This window comes from Elephantulus edwardii, unplaced genomic scaffold (assembly GCF_000299155.1).
Source record: "Elephantulus edwardii isolate Elephantulus edwardi_28Jun2011 unplaced genomic scaffold, EleEdw1.0 scaffold00004, whole genome shotgun sequence".
NCBI classification, from domain to species: Eukaryota; Metazoa; Chordata; class Mammalia; order Macroscelidea; family Macroscelididae; genus Elephantulus; species Elephantulus edwardii.
Genome location: NW_006399754.1, coordinates 17,772,437 through 17,790,646, shown reverse-complemented (window position 1 = coordinate 17,790,646; position 18,210 = coordinate 17,772,437). Strand labels below are relative to the sequence as shown.

The window sequence follows — 18,210 nt, the reverse complement described above, 5'->3', positions numbered from 1 at the left end:
TTTAAACAGTTTTCTCCCTCCTCTGTTTCAGTGCAGTATACATTATTGAACCCATCTTACTCAGTCTCTCCCCAACCCCGAGGTCAGTCCCATTCTACAACAGTGGCATCATGCAATATTTGTCCTTTTGTGACTGGGATATTGTAAGAAGTAATTTGAATACAAGTTTGGTGTTATCAAAGGGACACACAGATACCTGTGTCAGGCGATGCTCCTTGAAAAAGACAGGGTTGAATTTTATTTTAAAAGTGATCAGTATATCATGCAAACATGACTGAATTTTGCATATTAAATGATGAATCACTATGCAATTTTATTTCTTCTCTGTATCCCAAAATATGTATGTCCAAGGGAGCTCTGGTGGCCTAGTGGCAAGAAGCTGCTCTGCAATCCCAGAGGCATGTGGTTCGAATCCACCAGATGCTCTGCTGGAGATGGAGGGACAATCTCCTTCTGTACCAGTCAGATCCCATTTGACAGTACACACATACACAAAAAAGATAAAATTTTAAAAAATATGTATGTCCATTGGGTTCAGAATCCCAGGGTATCTAAAACAATTTAAATATGAAATAAGCAGAAAAAAGTAGGCTCCGCCATGATGTACTTTATTGCAAGACAGAATAAGCCTTAGAGTATTTCAATGGTCTGACTTCATTATGGATATATAATACGTCTTTCTTTTTTCCTGAGCGTATATGCTTTTCCAGGCTTGTGTTTGACATGCAGGTTTGCTCTGCCCCCAGGAGCGAGGCAAGCCAGGCTTAGCCTAGGGTTTAAGGCAGGAGGTGGCCTTATGCCAAAGGGCCCTTGAGCTTGTAGCCCTCAGGCCAGGTTCAAATTGTTTTCCTCTCAAACATTCTTCTAGGTGGTATAGCACTGGTCTGTGCATTGCTGTACAGAGGTAACTCATGGTTGCTGTGATGCTGAACACTGGGACACTGATGTGCCAAATGTGGTAATGGTTACCCATGGTGGACAGTGTTGGCTGGAGCTTCCTGACTAAAACAAACCTGGAAGCAGGAGCAGCATCCACTTCCGAAATGGCTTGCCTTCCGAAACTCTATGTACGAACAGGACTGAGGCGTTTTGTTCATAGGGTCGCTATGAGTCGTCTATGACTCAACAGCACCTAACAACAACATATGTTATAAAGCTGGGGGCTCTAGAGGCTTAGTAGTAAGGACTTGTGCTGCCAACTACAAAGCTTGAGGTTCAAATCCACCAGATGTACCCTGGTAGAAAGAGGAATAATCTCCTACCATTCCATTTCCTGAATACTAGAAGAATGTCTATTTGTGTTTTGTTGACTATGGAAAAGCATTTGGCTATGTGTATCACAACAATTTATGACTAACATTGAGAAGAATGGGAATCCCATAGCACTTAATTGTGCTTATGTGAGACCTAGACTTAGACCAGGAGGCTGTTATGCAAATAGAGCAAGAGAACACTGTTGTTGTTGTTATGTGCTGTTGAGTCGCTTGCGACTCATAGCGACCCTATGTACAACAGCCCTAAACTCCGCTCTGTCCTGTGCCAATCACACTGCCTCTGACACACCCATTCTGATTACCCCAGTCACTGAATCAATCCACCTCATAGAGGGTCTTCCCCTCCTGCGCTGTCCCTCCACCCTACCCAGCATGATGTCCCTCTCTAAAGACCTGTCTCTCCTTACAACATGCCCAAAGTATGTCAGACGAAGCCTCAGAATCCTTGCCTCCAAAGAGCATCCCAGTTTAACCCTCTCCAGGATAAATGTTTGAGTATGTCAGTTGTATTCTCTCTCCATACTTTTCAAATCTGTATTTTAAGCAAACTATTCAAGAAGCTGGATTCTATGAAGAGAAATGTAGCATCAAGATTGGAGGGAGACTCATCAATAACCTGCTTCATGCAGATGGCAAAACATTGCTTGCTGAAAGTGAAGACGACTTGAAGTGTTTGCTACAGAAAATCAAGGAATGCTGCCTTCAATACAGATTACATCTCAATGTCAAGAAAACAAAGATTCGTATACCACTGGACCAAAAGGCAACATTATGATGGATGAAGAAAAGATTGAAACTGTCAACAACTTCATCTTACTTGGATCCACAATTAACACCCTTGGTACAAGCAGTCAGGAAATTGGGAGACGTATTGCACTGGGAAAATCTGCAGTTAGAAACCTCTCCAAATAATTGAGAAGTAACGATGTCGTTTTGAGGACTAAGTGTGTGTGATTCAGGTCACGATCTTGTCAATAACTTACTATGTATCTGACATCTCGACAATGCATAAGGGCAGAGTGACAACAACAGAAAAAAAATTGATGCCTTTGAGCTGTGGTGTTGGAGAAGAGTGCTGAACATCCCATGAATGTCCAAAAGGACCAACAAATGTCCTGGAGAGGGTGCAGCCAGAGTGCTCTTTGGAAACAGGATGACGAAGCTTCACCTCACATACTTAGGGCATGGTGCTAGGAGGTGAAATTCCTTGGAGAGGGACATGATGCTCGGAAAGATAGGTCAGTGAAGGAGAAGAAGACCCTTGGCCAGGTGGATTGGCATGAGGTCTGCCTCAGTGGGCTCTAGTGTGTCGGGAAGTGTGAGGATGCCACAGGATAGGACAGGGTTCAGATCTGTTGTTCATCAGGTCATTATGGGTAGTACTTGACTCAACGGCACCTAACAACAACAATAGTCAATTTACTTCTCCTAGAGGGTCAACTCTGAGTCAGTTCTGACTCAACGGTACACGACAACAGCATGTCATGGGAGTTTGGCGGCATATAGTCCAGTCTGTCGAGAGGTGCACTGCTCACCCAACAGTGGCACTTTTCTGACAGTTCATATCCACCAGTGGGTCCTCAGGAGAAAGACATGCCAACTTCTCCTGTTCAGCCTCTGAACTACTGATGGAGTGCCAGCTGTAACTGGTTCTGACCCAACAGCAGTGAGTTCTTGAGTGTATGTTATATGTAGCCCTGCTGGTAGAGTACAGAATGCATCTTATTGCTAACCCAAAGGCTGGCAGTTTGAATCCACCAGAGGCTCCTCGAGAAAGATGGGCAGTCTTCTCCTCTCGAGATGCCTCAGAAAACCAGTGGAGTCTCGCCGTGAGTGCTGCTGGTGAGCGGGTGTCAACAGAGGAGGAAGAACTCACAATGAGGCTGAGCTGGTTGGGCTGTGTAGATTCTCATATTCTCCACAACAAAAATAACTGAAACGAGATCCTTTAAAGGAATGGCTTTTCTCTTTTCCTTGCCTGACATGTTGACGTGACTTTGCTTCCCGGCTTGCAATCCAAGTGTGTGCTTTACTGGCCTGTCACTTGTACAAGCGCAGGAGTGAGCAGTGGTTGAATTAGCGGCAGTGTTTATTTCTTACAGAAGCAAGCAGGCCGTGGGGAAAGGTGTGAGATCTCTCGGCGCCTTGTTCAGGTGCTTCCGCTCACAGCCAGGCAAATGTTTGCTAAAGGGTATATTTAGGGTCTCTGAGATGGAGACGCCCAGCGGAAAGAGGGTCCAAAGCCTGTGTAGTTGCTTCGTACATTTTTAATTCAAAGGATGGAAGTTCAGAAAAGATGAGAAACAACAAATCGTTTACCTGGGAGCTCGCGCCTGGAGCTGGAGGAGGGGCCCCAGCAGCACTGTGGGTCTATAACAAAGGGAAACATGGGTTCACTTGTGATGACTTAATAACCTGGAGTGAGAGGTTCACGGGGGGTTCACTGTAAAACTGCTGCACATAGAGTAGTGAATAAGCCCATTAAACCTGTACTTGTCTTTCTTATCGAATAGTCCATGGGACTGTGTATTTAAAGAGAAGCTTTGAAGGTGCAGGAAGGTGCTGGGGTGGGTGCCAGGTGCCAGGCACATCTAGAAGCAGAATGTCCGGTGTGGTAGGAACATGTGTGCTTCAGATGACTAAGCAAACACCAGTGGGTTTGTTCTAACCTTCTGATGGTGTAGTCTAGCCCTGGGCAGAAGGGCAGATACCCTGGTAGGCAGTGCCCTGGCACGTGGCCTGTCTCCTGGCGCTGAGGAAGATTTAGTGCTCTTAATGCCACCCTTCACCCACATGGCACCCCCGGGTAGAAACGGGCCATCATCCTAAGGAGGATATTCACTCCCTTCCCTTGGTGTCTTGGTCAGGTCACAGACATAAAAGAGAAACTGAAGCTCTCCAAAAAGGTCTGGTCGTCTTTACCCTACGCCATCTGCAAGGACGAGAGCGTGACGGCGGGCACATCCAATGAAGAGGAGTGCTGGAATGGGCACAGCAAAGCCAGGTGAGAGGGCGCTGCACGGGGGACGGGCGCTGGGCACCGGCCGTGGAGAACCTGCTGGCACAGCTCTGCCAGCCTGCTGCGGCGGGGGGTGCCACGGAGGGCGGAGGGACCAGTCGTCACATAGCGACAGCTGTTCAGAGTGACACGTTTGATGGACAGGGAGCACTTGCTGTGCTCTTATGGTGCCATTAACGTGGGAGCCGTGTTCTGCATGTCTCACCTCTGGATGGGGACAGGGGGATGGTGACAGATGCCAGGTTACAGACATTGCGAGATCTCCCAGAGCCCTTTTATGCTCACTTAATGACACTTAGAGAGTGGAGCTATTTTTATCCCGAGTTACATTTGCACAGTGTTACTTCCCCCCACCCCCGCCCGTATCCACAAGTTAAGGCAAGGAATGAAAATTCAACTCCCATTTTCTCCACCCTCGGGGTGGGGTTGGGGGAATAAATGGCAGAAGTTCTTACTGGGTGGGTGAAAGAAAATGACAGAGAGACCACTAGGGACAGGTTAAAGGTCCCTGCGCCTTGGGAAGTCCTCTAGAGTCTCCTGAAGGATCTACTGTCCTTCCTCAGCTCTGCTGATCAAAGGTGCCCTCAGCTGATAGGGACTGTCTGCAGGTCCTGATGCTGCCTAGAGCGGGGCTTGGCCTGCCTTCCACAGGGTGGAGATATCGGATGGGAGGAGTCGGAAGTGGCAGGCAGACCAGGGCGCCAGGCAAAAATCACCCAACCTGATATAAAATCATTACAAAATGAGTATAAGGATCCAAGAGGGGTGGGAGAGGCTGGAAGCAGAGGGATGAGGATGTGCAGGGGGAGGGGAGGATTAATCATGGGGTTGTACAATTTGATGGATGGAGGGTGAGGGAAATGGAAAGGATTTGTTCTTGAAAACAATGCATCCGAATTTTGTAATAAGCTAGTAGGGGGAAAATTTAAAAAAACCAAACCCAACCTAAGCCTGAATCAGTAAGGCTGCAGGTGGAGAGGGCAGCTGGTAAATGAGATTGAAGGAATCTTTGGGAATTGGCCAGCAGGTGAAGGCGCAAAGAGGAGAGTCTTTTCTGGGGCCTTGTTGGGAGAGTTTGATTGTATGAAGCAGCTTTGATCAGACGGCACAGGTGGTACATGGATCAACATTCATTAGAAACTGCACAGGGTAAGTGGCAGGTGCGGGAGAGAGTTCATTGGGCGTTATTTCGTCCCCTGCGGAGTTGCGTTTTTTTAGCCTCTATTGATGATGATGTTACTAACTGTGCCAGGAAGAGCTTAGCAAAGGAGAAATAAGGCAGCTCTCTTCATTTCAAGCAATCACAAAAGACTGGTACCATGAGAGTAGAAGGAAATTCGTGGTGTTAAAAATATGCCAACATACTCCATTAGTTCTCGGTGCCTGATCTATTAGGGAGGAGACTCTGGCCAGAAACCCCATTAGTGATCGAACAACTTCTGATGGCGTCTTTACCCAATAACTACCAGGGAAGACCCATGTGGGCCTCTGCAGGTGGCCCTGTGAGCCGAGTGACAGGTACCACACTCGCCCCTGTGTGTCCACCTCCCAGTCTTGGCTCAAGTGTGTTCCCACTGAAAAATTATCCTTGCATAATTAAAGAAGTTCATTCTTTATTTTTTTGTTACTCTACTGCTAGAAGTAACAAGCGATTGCAAAAACTAGGGAGGATAGAAGGAGAATTGACGCCTTTGAGCTGTGGTGCTGGAGAAGAGTATTGAATGTACCATGGACTGCCAAGAAAACAGATTCATCGTAGAGAGGATTAAACCAGGCTGCTCCTTGGAGGCAAGGATTCTGGGGCTTCATCTGACATACTTTGGACATGTTGTAAGGGGAGACAGGTCTTTAGAGAGGGACATCATGCTGGGTAGAGTAGAGGGACAGCACAGGAGGGGAAGACCCTCTATGAGGTGGATTGATTCAGTGACTGGGGTACTCGGGATGGGTGTGTCAGAGACAATGAGATTGGCACAGGATAGAGCAGGGTTTAGGGCTGTTGTACATGGGGTCACTATGAGTCGCAAACCACTCGACGGCACATAACAACAACAACAACAACTGCTAGAAGCAAACCTTAATATTATACCTTTAGTTTTCAAAAACATAGTGGGTAGGGAACCAATGACTTCTTCAGTTAAATGTACTTAAAGCTTTCCTCTCACCCAACTATCAATTGCTCTAGAAACACACGTCTACATGCATATTGGAAGTTCTTCAATAAAGAAATATTCCCGGATTATTTTGCAGGCTGAATAATTCCTTTACAGTGCTACTCTTTTCCCCTGCATTTGCCATATGAATTGTCAGATGGCAGCTCTTGTTAAAAGTTCAGGAAAGCTGGTAAAAAAGAGAGAAGATAATGTATTTAGGTTATTGATTTTCTTTGCATATTTCTGTTCTGGATCTGTTTACTATATTATGTTGCTGTTGTCAGCTATGGGTCAGTTCCGACTGCAAGGCAAACGACAGCCACATAATATATTTAAGTTAGTTATTAAATGATAAACCCATCTGGGAAAAAAGAGAGACTTTTTTTAAGGGGAAAAAAATTTATAGCAAATGATAATGGAAATGTATCAAAGAAGCCTAATCCTGTGGCCGACCCTTGTGGTGATGTGGGCTAAAGGGGGCTTTTCTTCCTCTCTCCGTCTCATCTGGCAGATTCCTGCAGCTACTTTTGTCTGGACCTGCATTGTCCTTTTTCTCTAAATATTTGATCAGGCTTTTCTCACATCACCCCTGTGTTTTCTGATTATTTTCTGAATCTCACTCCACAGCCTCTTACCATCTTTTCTGGATGCAGAAACATACTCCTTTTGAATGTAATGTTTCTGGAATCCAAATGACTTAAAATGGCTCTCTCCATTTCCTTTGGGGAGGATCTCATTTTCCCCCCAAAAGCTGTTATTAGATTAATGGCACCTGTTGAAATCGATACTGACTTGAACTTGGAGAATGTGACATAGAGATGTGGCTACCATGGAGACCACGAGGTGCAAGCGGATGCTGAGATAATAGTCAAGGGCATGTACCATCCCTGGGGATGTGATTTCACCCCTACTCTCCCCTCCTTCAACTCCACCCACACACAAGCAACCCCCCACCTCCCACCCCACCATCCTCCAGCCGTTTCTGGATAGAGCTCACTTTGTTCTGAAAGAGGGCAGGCCTGGATGCAGGATGTGGGGTCCAAGAGGGGGAGCTGCACGTGGATGGGTAGAATTTCCCTGTCCCGGGAGACCCTGTTACATTTAAACCTTCATTCTGACAACAGAGCTGAGTGGTTCAGAGACCCTCTCCTTTTCTTTTCTCTTTCATTTTCCAAACTTCTTCTTGTTCTGTGAACAACAAATCTGAACCCTGTCCTGTCCTGTGCCGTCCTCACCATCTGTGACACACTTGAGCCCATTGCTGCTGCCATGTTTCAGTCCACCTGGTTGAGGGTCTTCCCCTGTGTTACCAACCCTCCACCTTTCTAACGAGGATGTCCCTCTCCAGCGAACAGCATCTCCTAGCAGCGTGTCCAAAGTACGTGAGACGGACTGGCTAGTCTCACCTGCTTTATGTGGTAACCCTACTTTAAGGCCCTGGCAAAATAGATTCCCTTTCCCAGGACACACTGCGGTCCTGGGGAGCATGTTACCACGTTTGTGTTCTCTTTGCCTTTGATAATCCCTTTGGTATTTCTTGGCTTTTTCACGGGGCTTTGCAAAGATGAGGCACAGCAGCACAGTCAGGCGGTTTCCTGGTTCGGCTGTCCCCTCACCCACCAGGATGCCCAGCGGACAGGAAAGGTTAGTCATCTCAGCAGCAAACTGTTCAGGCATCAAGAGAGGGCTTGTGGCTCGGAAATACAGCACAGCTTTCACAGAGAAGGGCGGCATCCATGCCAACCTCTGGTCTCAAATGGGATTCTTTCGTTTGGCCAAGGTTGAATAGTCTGGATCATGGGGGAGTAATTGACTCAATTAATACTCTGATCACATGCTGCCTGTACGAAGAACTAATTAAGAATGTTCCCGCACATTTCTCATGGTGTCTGTCCGTGAAGACAACCTTCGAAGCCTTTTTTCCCCCTCAGTGTGTTTTCAGGAGAAAAGCACTTGGAGGTGCAGCTTGTGTCTGGGCCATTTCTCACTTAACTCAGCCTCCTCTCACAGGAGAAATGGAAGAAGATGCAGCAGCGCCCTGACTCAACTCAGACAAATAGGAGTTGAAAGGAAGCTAGTAAGTAATGGAGGAAAAATCGATAATAATCTAGAAGGCCAATGGGGGAAAAAATGAAAGACTCGTGGTGCAGGTTACAAATCTGAGCCTCCTAAAGTTCCCGGGGTGAGCCTGCCGACCTCAGGAAGCGACCCGCAGTCATCTGTCATCCCTGCGAAGGGGTCCCGGGCAGCCAGGTGGCCGGAATGAGCTGTCGGTACCCGGGAGCCGGGAAGAATGATTAGGTGGGAGGCAGGAGAGCACAGACTCAGAAGGAAGTAAACCTTGATATGGTTAGCTTGCAAAGATCATCTGGCAGCAGCTGAAGGGAAGAAGGAAAGCCTTGGTGGCATTCGTTGGCTCTGGACTTTTTTGCTCACCGAGAGGCAGATCTTTGCCTTGGGGGCCACTGTTGTTGTTGGCCAGCCACCAGCTCAGCCCCTCTGCAATGGTGCCACTCGGCCCTGGTCCACCAGCCCAACCAGACTGGACCACTGTGACCTGTGGGCCTGTCAGTGGATGGTTTCCAGGCGTGCATTGCCAGGCCGTGCTTCCTAGTCCACCTGAGAGTTGAAGCTGCCCTGAAACCTATTCCACACCACAGCCACATGCAAGTCTCCACTGACAGGTGCATGTGAGCATCGAGGACCGCAGTCAGGCCCTGGTCTCCTGCTTGGGGATACAGAACCTAGTGGAACCATGAGAGCCTCCATTCTGAGGACATAGCTGTGCCAAACTGTCTTCTGTATTTCACTTTGAGCATCATTTTTCTCCTTGGAGGGAGAGGATGAAAAGGAACAGCGGACATGGAGGAGAATGGAATCAGGGCAGGGAAGTGAAAACCTATCTGAGACGCGGCCACATCTTCCCCTGGGGTTCATGTTAGCACACGGGGTACACGACAGCACAACGGGGTACATGTTAGTACACGAAATATTTTAGTGTCTTCAAGGTGTTTTAAGTCAGGCATCGCTCAGTGATCTAGTGGTAAGAAGCTGGCCTGCCAACTAGTGCTGAATAGCCCATGGACTGCCGAAAGAACAGACAGACAGGTCTTGGAGAAGGTGCAGCCCGGGTGTTCCTTGGAGGCGAGGATGACAGCTTCATCTCACATACTTTGGGCATGTTGCAAGGAGAGGTTGTTCCTTGGAGAGAGACATCATGCTTGGAAAGGTGGAAGGTCAACACAAGACAGGAAGACGTTCAGCCAGGTGGATTGACGCAGTGACTGCAGCTCAAGAGAATGGACTCCAGTGTGTCAGAGATACTGAGGATGGCACAAGACAGGACAGGGCTCAGATCTATTCAGAGTCACTGTGAGTAATATTTGACTTGATGGCACCCAACAACAACAGCAGTAACCAACACAAAGGCAAGATTGAGCTGGTAATCTGTCCTTTCTTTAGAATGCCTTCAGGGTAGAGGTGCTGGAGGCACTGGCTGGTTCACTGGGTCCATGGGGAACTCGCCTTTTTCAGGACAGCTTAGCTATTTCTGGAGCCAGCTGATCCTCACAGAAACAACTGTGTCCCCAAGGAAGTCTTTCCTGAGGCCAGAAGGTAAACACAGTGAATGGAAAGTAATAGCAAAAGTTGAAAAAATAAATCAGCCACTCTCCCCGGTCACAGAGTGGATTGACTGAAACCAGAGAAAATAGCAAATCGTGACTGAAGACGTGTGTACAGACGGAGGAAAGGCGGATGACACGTTGTGACGAGCACTCTCCAGAGACGGTGGCCGGATGGACAGGACAGTGTACGTGGCATGTTTTAGTCTGATCACAGAGGAGATCCCAAAACACATCAAATGCCATTTAAAGGACTGAAAAATATTCTGTATAGACCAGGCCAGGCAGTGGGTACTCAGTCTAGAAACTAGCTGTATAATTACATAACTAGATATTCTAAGCTCCCATTTCCCTCCTCCCTCGGGACATGGAAGCTATGGAGAACTTGGAGCAGCGGACACAGTTAGGAGGAAGGGGCCCATGTGGCGATCGTGTTAGGACTGCTCCACAGGTGTCTCCAGGCTCTGCCTTTCTGGAAGCAGCTTGCCCGGTCTATCTTCCGCGACACTCTGGAAAGTTGACACTCTGTTAGCCAACCTAGCTAAAGCTAGCAGCCAAATGCTTGTTTCACTTTTGTTTTGTTTCACTTTTTTCCAGGCAGCAAAAAATGGGGACAGGGCAAAAGGGGCTATTAAATAACATGTATCCCGAACCTTGGGAGGACGCTTACATCTTAGATCTTCAGAAAGCCTCTGAAAGGGATTAGGGGTACACTGGTTCCTAATTCCTTATTTGAAACCCTTAGAGCTGTATGTGTTTCAGATTTGTTTTCACATTTTATAAAAATTATCACAGAACTTATACTGTATATCATGTATTACTACGTGTAACTCAGTGGGGCCCTTAGTCTGCAACCCAGAGGCAGACAGAGCACTATTTCTACAGCAAAATGTAATCCTAGCATTTACTCACTCACTCACTCACTCACTCACTCACTCACTCACTCACTCACAGCCCTCAAGTCCCACCCCCCAGTCAGATTTCTGAGGCTGTAAATCTAAAGGGAGGAGAGGGCTGATCTTTCTGCCAACAAGGCTCTAGTGAGTTCAGTCCTTGAGTTTTTTGGATATTAGCACAAAACACATCACTGAGGTTCCTGAGCACACAGGCCTCGCAGGGCAAATACAGCCCATTTCAGATGAAATAAGATATTGCTAAACAGATGGATTTGCCAAAAGAAGTTTGGGAGATTTTTCTTTTTCTTTTGTTTTGTTTTAGAATTGCAAAAAAGGAAAACTGATGAAAATATTTCTGCTATGCTGATACTCTTCAGAGTGTACACTGGAGCAGGAACAGTGAGATTGGGGGCTGTTCACTGCCTGTCAAGTCAGTTGCAACTCACTTCACATATAACAAAGAACTAGGCAAATGTACCATAGAACTAAACATCGTGTGGGTAGACCCCTTTTGCTTCTCCATGCATCTGTTGATAGAAGTCTAACTTGTGTCCACTTTGTCACTGCTGTGAGTAAAGGACTTTAAACTGCAATGAACATTGTTTCACAAGTAACTAGCTGCAGCCTTGTGTTTAATACTTTGAGATGACCTCTTAAAAGTGGACTGCAGCGACCTTCTGGAAGTGGAATTACTGGACTGCGGTGACCTCCTAGAAGTGGAATTACTGGACTGCAGCCTTCAACATGGATCATATCTCAACATCAAGAAAACAAAAATCTCCACCATTGGACCAGTAGTGGGCATCATAACAGATGGAAAAAAGGATTGAAACTTTCAGCAATTTTCTCTGACTTAGATCCACTATCAACACCATGGGCACCAACAATCGGAAGATCGGGACGTATTGTGGTGAGAAAGTCTGCTGTCAGGGAGTTCTCCACATTACTGAGGAGCAATGATATCTGTTTGAAGACTGGCCATGGTCTTTTCAGTAATGCATTATGCATCTGAGAGCTGGAGACTGAATACAGATGGTAGAAGAAGGATTGATGGCTTTGAGCTGTGGTGTTGGAGAAGAGTACTGACTATCCCATGGATGGCCAAGAGCACAGAGAGTTATTTCTTAGAGAAGGTGCAGGCTTCAGTGAGATGGATTGACACAGTGACTGCAGCAGTGGGCTCACGTGTGTCAGGAATGAGGAGAATGGCATAAGAGTCACATCTGTTGTTCACAGGGACACTATGAGTCATACTCCCCTTGATGGCTCCTAGTGGCAAGAAGCTGTGCTGCAATCCCAAAGGCATGTAGTTCGAATCCACCAGCTGCTCTGTGGGAGAAGGATGGGAAGTCTCCACCTGTGTGATTTACTCCCTCTGAAAACCCACTGCAGGCTTAATGATGAGTCAGCTGTACGGCACACAACAATCACCCACAGCACTAATACCTGGGAGTCCCCTCTGATGCAAGTTATTAATGCTTTTGACTGATAACTCAAGGACCAATGTTCAGATCCACCCGGAGACTCCTCAGAAGAAAAGTTTGGCAATCAGCTTCCCCACAAATTCAGCCCCTGAAAATCCTGAGGAGCAGTTTTCCCTGACACACGCGGGGTTGCCGTAAGGAAGAGGCAGCGGCCAGCAACACATCGTGATTAGGGACACAGGGCGTCTCTCAAAGGGCTTCCTGGCTCTTTGTAGATCTCACTGGCAGAAAAGTCCGTTGCCTTTTTTTTTAATTTTAAAAAAGGGGGGGACTGTTTGTCTTTTTCTTGTCTCCCATTTCTTTCTCACCTGTGTTGTAAGTTGCCACATTGTTGCTGAAGTTGCACTTTGAACACACTGAAAGGAGAAAAGGTCTTTGAGGACGAGAGGGCATTGTTCCTTGTTTGTATCATAGGTGGCCGAGCACCAGCAGGCGCAGTCAGAGGCTGGGTCTGCTTGGCCGTCTCTCATTGTTCCTGGATGTTCAGACTCCCAGGGGCATTCCCAAGCATGCCTCACAGTCAGCTTCTGATAAATGAGTCTGGGTTAGTGAGCAGTGCACAGATGCAGGAGAGGAACAGAGGCCTCTGAGTCAGCACAGGTACAGCTGCCGGAGGCATTTCCCAAAATGCAGGCGCTGTAGTGAAACCAGAACCAGGTATACACTCTACTGAAACCATAACCAGGTATATACTCTACTGAAACCAGAACCAGGTATATACTATACTGAAACCATAACCAGGTATATACTCTACTGAAAGCAGAACCAGGTATACACTGTATTGAAACAAGAACCAGGTATACACTCTACTGAAAGCAGAACCAGGTATATACTGTATTGAAACAAGAACCGGGTATACACTGTACTGAAACCAGCACTGGCGGTCGCCTTTCAGCCCTTTCAGTCCCAGGACCAGCTAAATGCAGTAGCGTGCACATGCCCATGTGTATCTCAACAGGCTCCAGTGATTAGGTCTAGTGCAGGGTGCCTCGTATATATAACTGCGTGTCCATAATAGTCAACCCAATGCTGTATTTCACAAGTTACATCCAGAAGACAATCTCAGACTCTAACAAGAATGTATTTGCATCCCAAATATATTACAAAGCAAGGCAGAAGTTATGCCTCACTACAAAATAAAAATCAACAGAGTTGCATGACTTCTCCCCACCCCCTGCGTCTTCATTGAGGACATTATTGAGGCAGTAGATATGTGAAGTTTCAGGGAACGGAAGCTGTAGTGCATCCTACGTGTTTTATCATTCATTATTTAGCCAACATGACGTCGATTTTGTTTGAGATATAGATGAAGACATGATGCTTCTTCCAGGGCCTTCTGATTTAAAATGAGTAAACCCATTCATACACGCATCCATCCTGCCAAGGATTCAATACCTGTGAAAAGGCTTAGATATCCCCTACATGTCTCTGTGTGTTTCTGTTTCTTTCCTTTGGAGCCTGATGAATAGCACTTTTGGTTTCCAGACTGTGGAAAGTGATTTGCAGGCCAGGGAAGAACTTTAAGCAGATTGTATCAGAATACTGTAAATAGAAATGACAAAATAAAAGAAAGAGGTATGTTTCCCTTTTTTTAAGTTTTCAAGCAACAGTGGTAGATGCAGTTGGCGAAGAATAATTACAGTGAAGCTGAGCTGCCGTCAACTTCTGGTGGCGGCGTTTTTATTAATTGTCAGGGACTCTGCTCTGACTCATAGTGACGTGTTGGACAGAGACCTAAACCTTGCCAGAGGTCGTAGATACAACAACAAAACACTGCTCAGCTCTGCACCATCCCCATTGTCGACTAGCCTAAAAGACGGAGAATCATGCTGTCCACTCCGAGACAGGCAGTTCCAGTCCACCAGCTGCTCTGTAAAAAACAAAAACCCCAAACCCATAATTGGCAATCTCCTCCTGTGCTATTAACAACCTTTGAAAACCCACTGGACGGTCAGCTGTGTGGTAGTGACAGTAAGAGGAGTATGCTACTAATAAAAGGAGATCTGGTGGCCTAGTGGCAAGAAGCTGCGTTGCAATTCCGAAGGCTTGCAGTTCTAATCCACCAGCTGCTCCGCAGGACAAGGATAGGCAGTCTCCTCCTGTGTGATTAACTGCCTTTGAAAACCGACCCGAGGCTCAGCTATGGATCTGTACACAATGATAAGCAACAATGCTACTATCATATCATATCATATTGTATCATATAATCCTTTGCTGCTGTAGTCTCTGGGGAGTTGGGCTGCTAACCCAAAGCCCTCTCTGCCAGTTCAAGTCCTCCCACAACTATCAGGAGAAAGATAGACAGTCTCCTCCTCCGTCATTTATAGCCTCGCAAAAACCCACTGGAGAGTCAGCTATGCATTGTTTCCAACTTCACAGCAGTGAGAGCTACTTTTCCAAGCATGATGTCTTTCTCCAAGGATCACACCCTAACAGCCTGTCCGAAGTATGAGAGATGTAATCTTGTCGTCCTGGTTTCCAAGGTGTGTCCTGGCTGCCACAGCGTCTGGCATGACTGGGGGTCCTCTCATCACCACCACCTTGCCCCACTGTGGCCTGTGCCCAGGGGCAGAATCCCTACAGACGATAGTCCCTGGACTCCTTGAACTTCAGCGTCCAGTTGGGTTCATCAGAAGGAAGAGAGAGGACAGGATATCATTTCTCCAACTCGCTCCCTGATGGGTCTGGGTTTCGCAGTTGCTGTGCCCTTGAACTTCTCTTTGGGGTTGCTAAAACCCTGGGAATCTTGGTAACAGTCTCCCTCCTGCTGTTCCACTTCTTGTTGGCTCCCTTTAATTCTGTCTAATACACCTTTGTAAATGTTCCTTCTTAAAGTTTCTTCATTTCCCTCTCTCAATACGCATCTGTTTCTTGCCAAGACACAGAGAAATAGACCATTTTTGTTGCAATTAGAAAAAAGACACCTGGATGCGTACATGGGAATTTGTTGTATACCACTGGCACCATGTTTGTGTATTTTTAAGTTTTCTAACATGAAACATCCCTCCCCTCCCAGAAGAGAAAAACCTTCAAAACACAAACTCCTTGATGTTGATTTGAAACCAACTCATCGCTTACCTTCAAATGCATTTTCAGAGACTGTAAACCTCACTAGCTTCACCCTCTAGGAACCTAGTGGATCCATACAGTGTTTCTTAATCCTTACCCATGAGACTACCAGAAGAAAAAGTGCCCCTTTTGGGGGGTTGGGGTCCTGGAGGAGTCTGGGTCAGTGAGTGCAGAACTCGGGCTCAGTGTCAAGCCCAGCAAATGCCTTGTTTTGGGGTAGTTCTATGTACTGTGCAAAAGTCCAAGCAAAACTGCGGCAATCCTGCAAAAAAATAGGTGGTCAAGCCACCAGGGAGTGGAAAAGTCTGAAAAAAAGGCCTTGAAGAGACAATAAGCATTTCACCAGGATCTTTAAGAATATTTGGAATTTGAATATAAATGTGCATTGCACATAAGGGAATCCTGCATTGAGGTAAATATTCCTGGCTGCCATCAAGTTCAGTCTACACTAACTCATGGTGGGCTCCTGTACAAAAAAACAAAACCCCTTCCCATCCTGCTTCAACCCAGCATTGCGTGCAGACCTGACCATGGCCACCCCCAGCGTTTTCGCTGACTGATTTTGGAAGCTAGATTGGCAAGCCTTTCTTCTAAGTTTGTCTTAGTCTAGAATCTCTGCTGAAAACTGTTACTCTCATAGCAACATAGAAGCCTTTATATTGTAAACGTCATTGTTAGCGAATGGATTACAACTCTTAGCAATCCTGTGGTGGTGGTGGTGGTGGGGCTGGTGTTGGGTGCTATGCAGTCTCAATCAACTCCTAGTAGATACTCCAGCAGGTTTTCAAAAGGCTCTAAATCGCACAGGAGGAGATTACCCATCTTCCTCTCAAGGAGTAGCTGGTGGATTCAAACCAGGTGCCTTTGGGTTTGCAAGGCAGCTCCTTACCCCCAGGCCACCAGCGCTCTCTCACTGAGTAAACCACACCACAGTGTTTCTGATGCTGTAATCGCCACGAAAGTAGACTGCCCCCCTCTTTCACCCGGTGACTGGCTCATGGGTTCAAACTGCTGGCCTTTCAATGTACAGCCGAGCACTTATCCACTACATTATTATGACTCCTGACAGGATAGACACAGTGAGTGGGATGTATTTTGCAGCGTAAGGAGGTGGAACCTGCCTGGAGCTGAGCACTGATGGCTAAGTTGGAAGGTGTACACTGCAGTGGATGACTGCCCGGGCAGGAAGGTACAGTGCTTGAGGTCCTGGGTCTGGAGCTGGATTTCCTGGCCCTTAATTTTGTCATCTATTAGCTTTGTGACTCTGGAAAATTGCTTTTTTACACTAAGCTTCCATTTTCTAGTCTGTAAAATTGGGATAATATAGTAGCTACCTCATAGATTTACTGGCAGGCTTAATACATTCTACAACATAAATGAGCCTTAAAACATTATGCTGAATGAATTAAGTCAATCCTAAGGGACAAATAGTATATGCTCCAACTTAAAATAGGGAACTTTCTAGTGGCCTTGTGGTAAGGAGTTTCACTGCCAACCTAAAAGCTCATGGTTCAAATCCACCATCTGCTCAGTAGGAGAAAGACGGCCAACCCCCTCCATTTGATTTGCTGCCTCTAAACCCTCCTTCCCCCCCCCCAAGGTCAGTTTACATTCAGTTACAATTCAGTAGTGCATAAAACTACAAAAACAACCCATTGTGTGATAAGATTGGTGACTGTGTAGAGACCAAGTTAACTGTGGTTCCCAGGCAAATGGGATGGAGGGACAATGGGGACTCTGTTTAGGGGACACAGAGATTTCTGTGAAAGGTGATGGGAAATTCTGGGACAAGTTGAAAATAATGGTTGAACAACGTGATACATGCAACTAATGTGACTAAAATATACTTGTGACAAATTTTGAAATGGCAAATTATTTGTTACATATTTAGCCCAATTTTAAAAATTCAAATAAATAAATAATTTTGTTTTAAATTATCAGATTTGCTGATCTGATAGGACCTGGTGGAAACCCCATATTCTGACCTTAGTCACCCTTCGAGCATGGATCTTAGTCAACTTGTAACTCAACTTTCATTCAGACAATGCCTGGATCAGAACCAACTGATTCTGTTGAATCAGAACCAACTCATAGCTGGTCCTGTAGTGAGCTTTCAGAACCAATACATGACACAGGAGGAGACTGTCTGTCTTTCTCCTGTGGGGCAGCTGGTAGATTTGAACTACCTGCCTTTCAATTATGAGTGAAACGCCTTACCATTAAGACCCCAGAACTCCACATTCAAACAAGAGGCACGTTTATAAGATGAACAGTCACTCCTTATAAGGGAGATACTCACTCCTTAGAATAATAATAATCACCAATACAAGATCAAAATGGGAGTATTTGCCTGAGGATAAATCTCAGAAGTCTATAAAGGGTAGGCTGGAAGGACCAGTGGGAACGAGAGTCACAGGAAGGAAGTGGAATGTGGTTGGCCCATGGGTAATCCATGTCATAGTGCCTTCTGATGAAAATGTCAGTTAGGGAAGAGCAACTTCCTACAAGAAGACATAGATCCTTTTCTTCCAAGTTAACAGCAGAATTGGTAAGCTATTCAAATATGTTTCTAAATATACTACTTTAATTTTCATTTTAAGTCAAAGTATTTTTTTGGTCCTCTCTCCCATCCCTATTAATCCTTCAAAATTGATTATACTTGTATAAAACTTTCTTTGTTGTTGTTGTTGTT

General features: G+C 46.1%; 1 protein-coding gene across 1 annotated transcript in view; it reads left to right on the top strand.

Annotated features, from left to right (window-relative positions):
* Positions 1–18,210, top strand: part of GPC6 (glypican 6) — a 1,593,112-nt gene that overhangs the window by 1,563,934 nt on the left and 10,968 nt on the right. Inside the window, exon 7 of the mRNA XM_006879575.1 lies at positions 4,142–4,278. Within this exon, the coding sequence (XP_006879637.1) occupies positions 4,142–4,278 (137 nt within the window). The remainder of the gene's footprint in view (positions 1–4,141; positions 4,279–18,210) is intronic.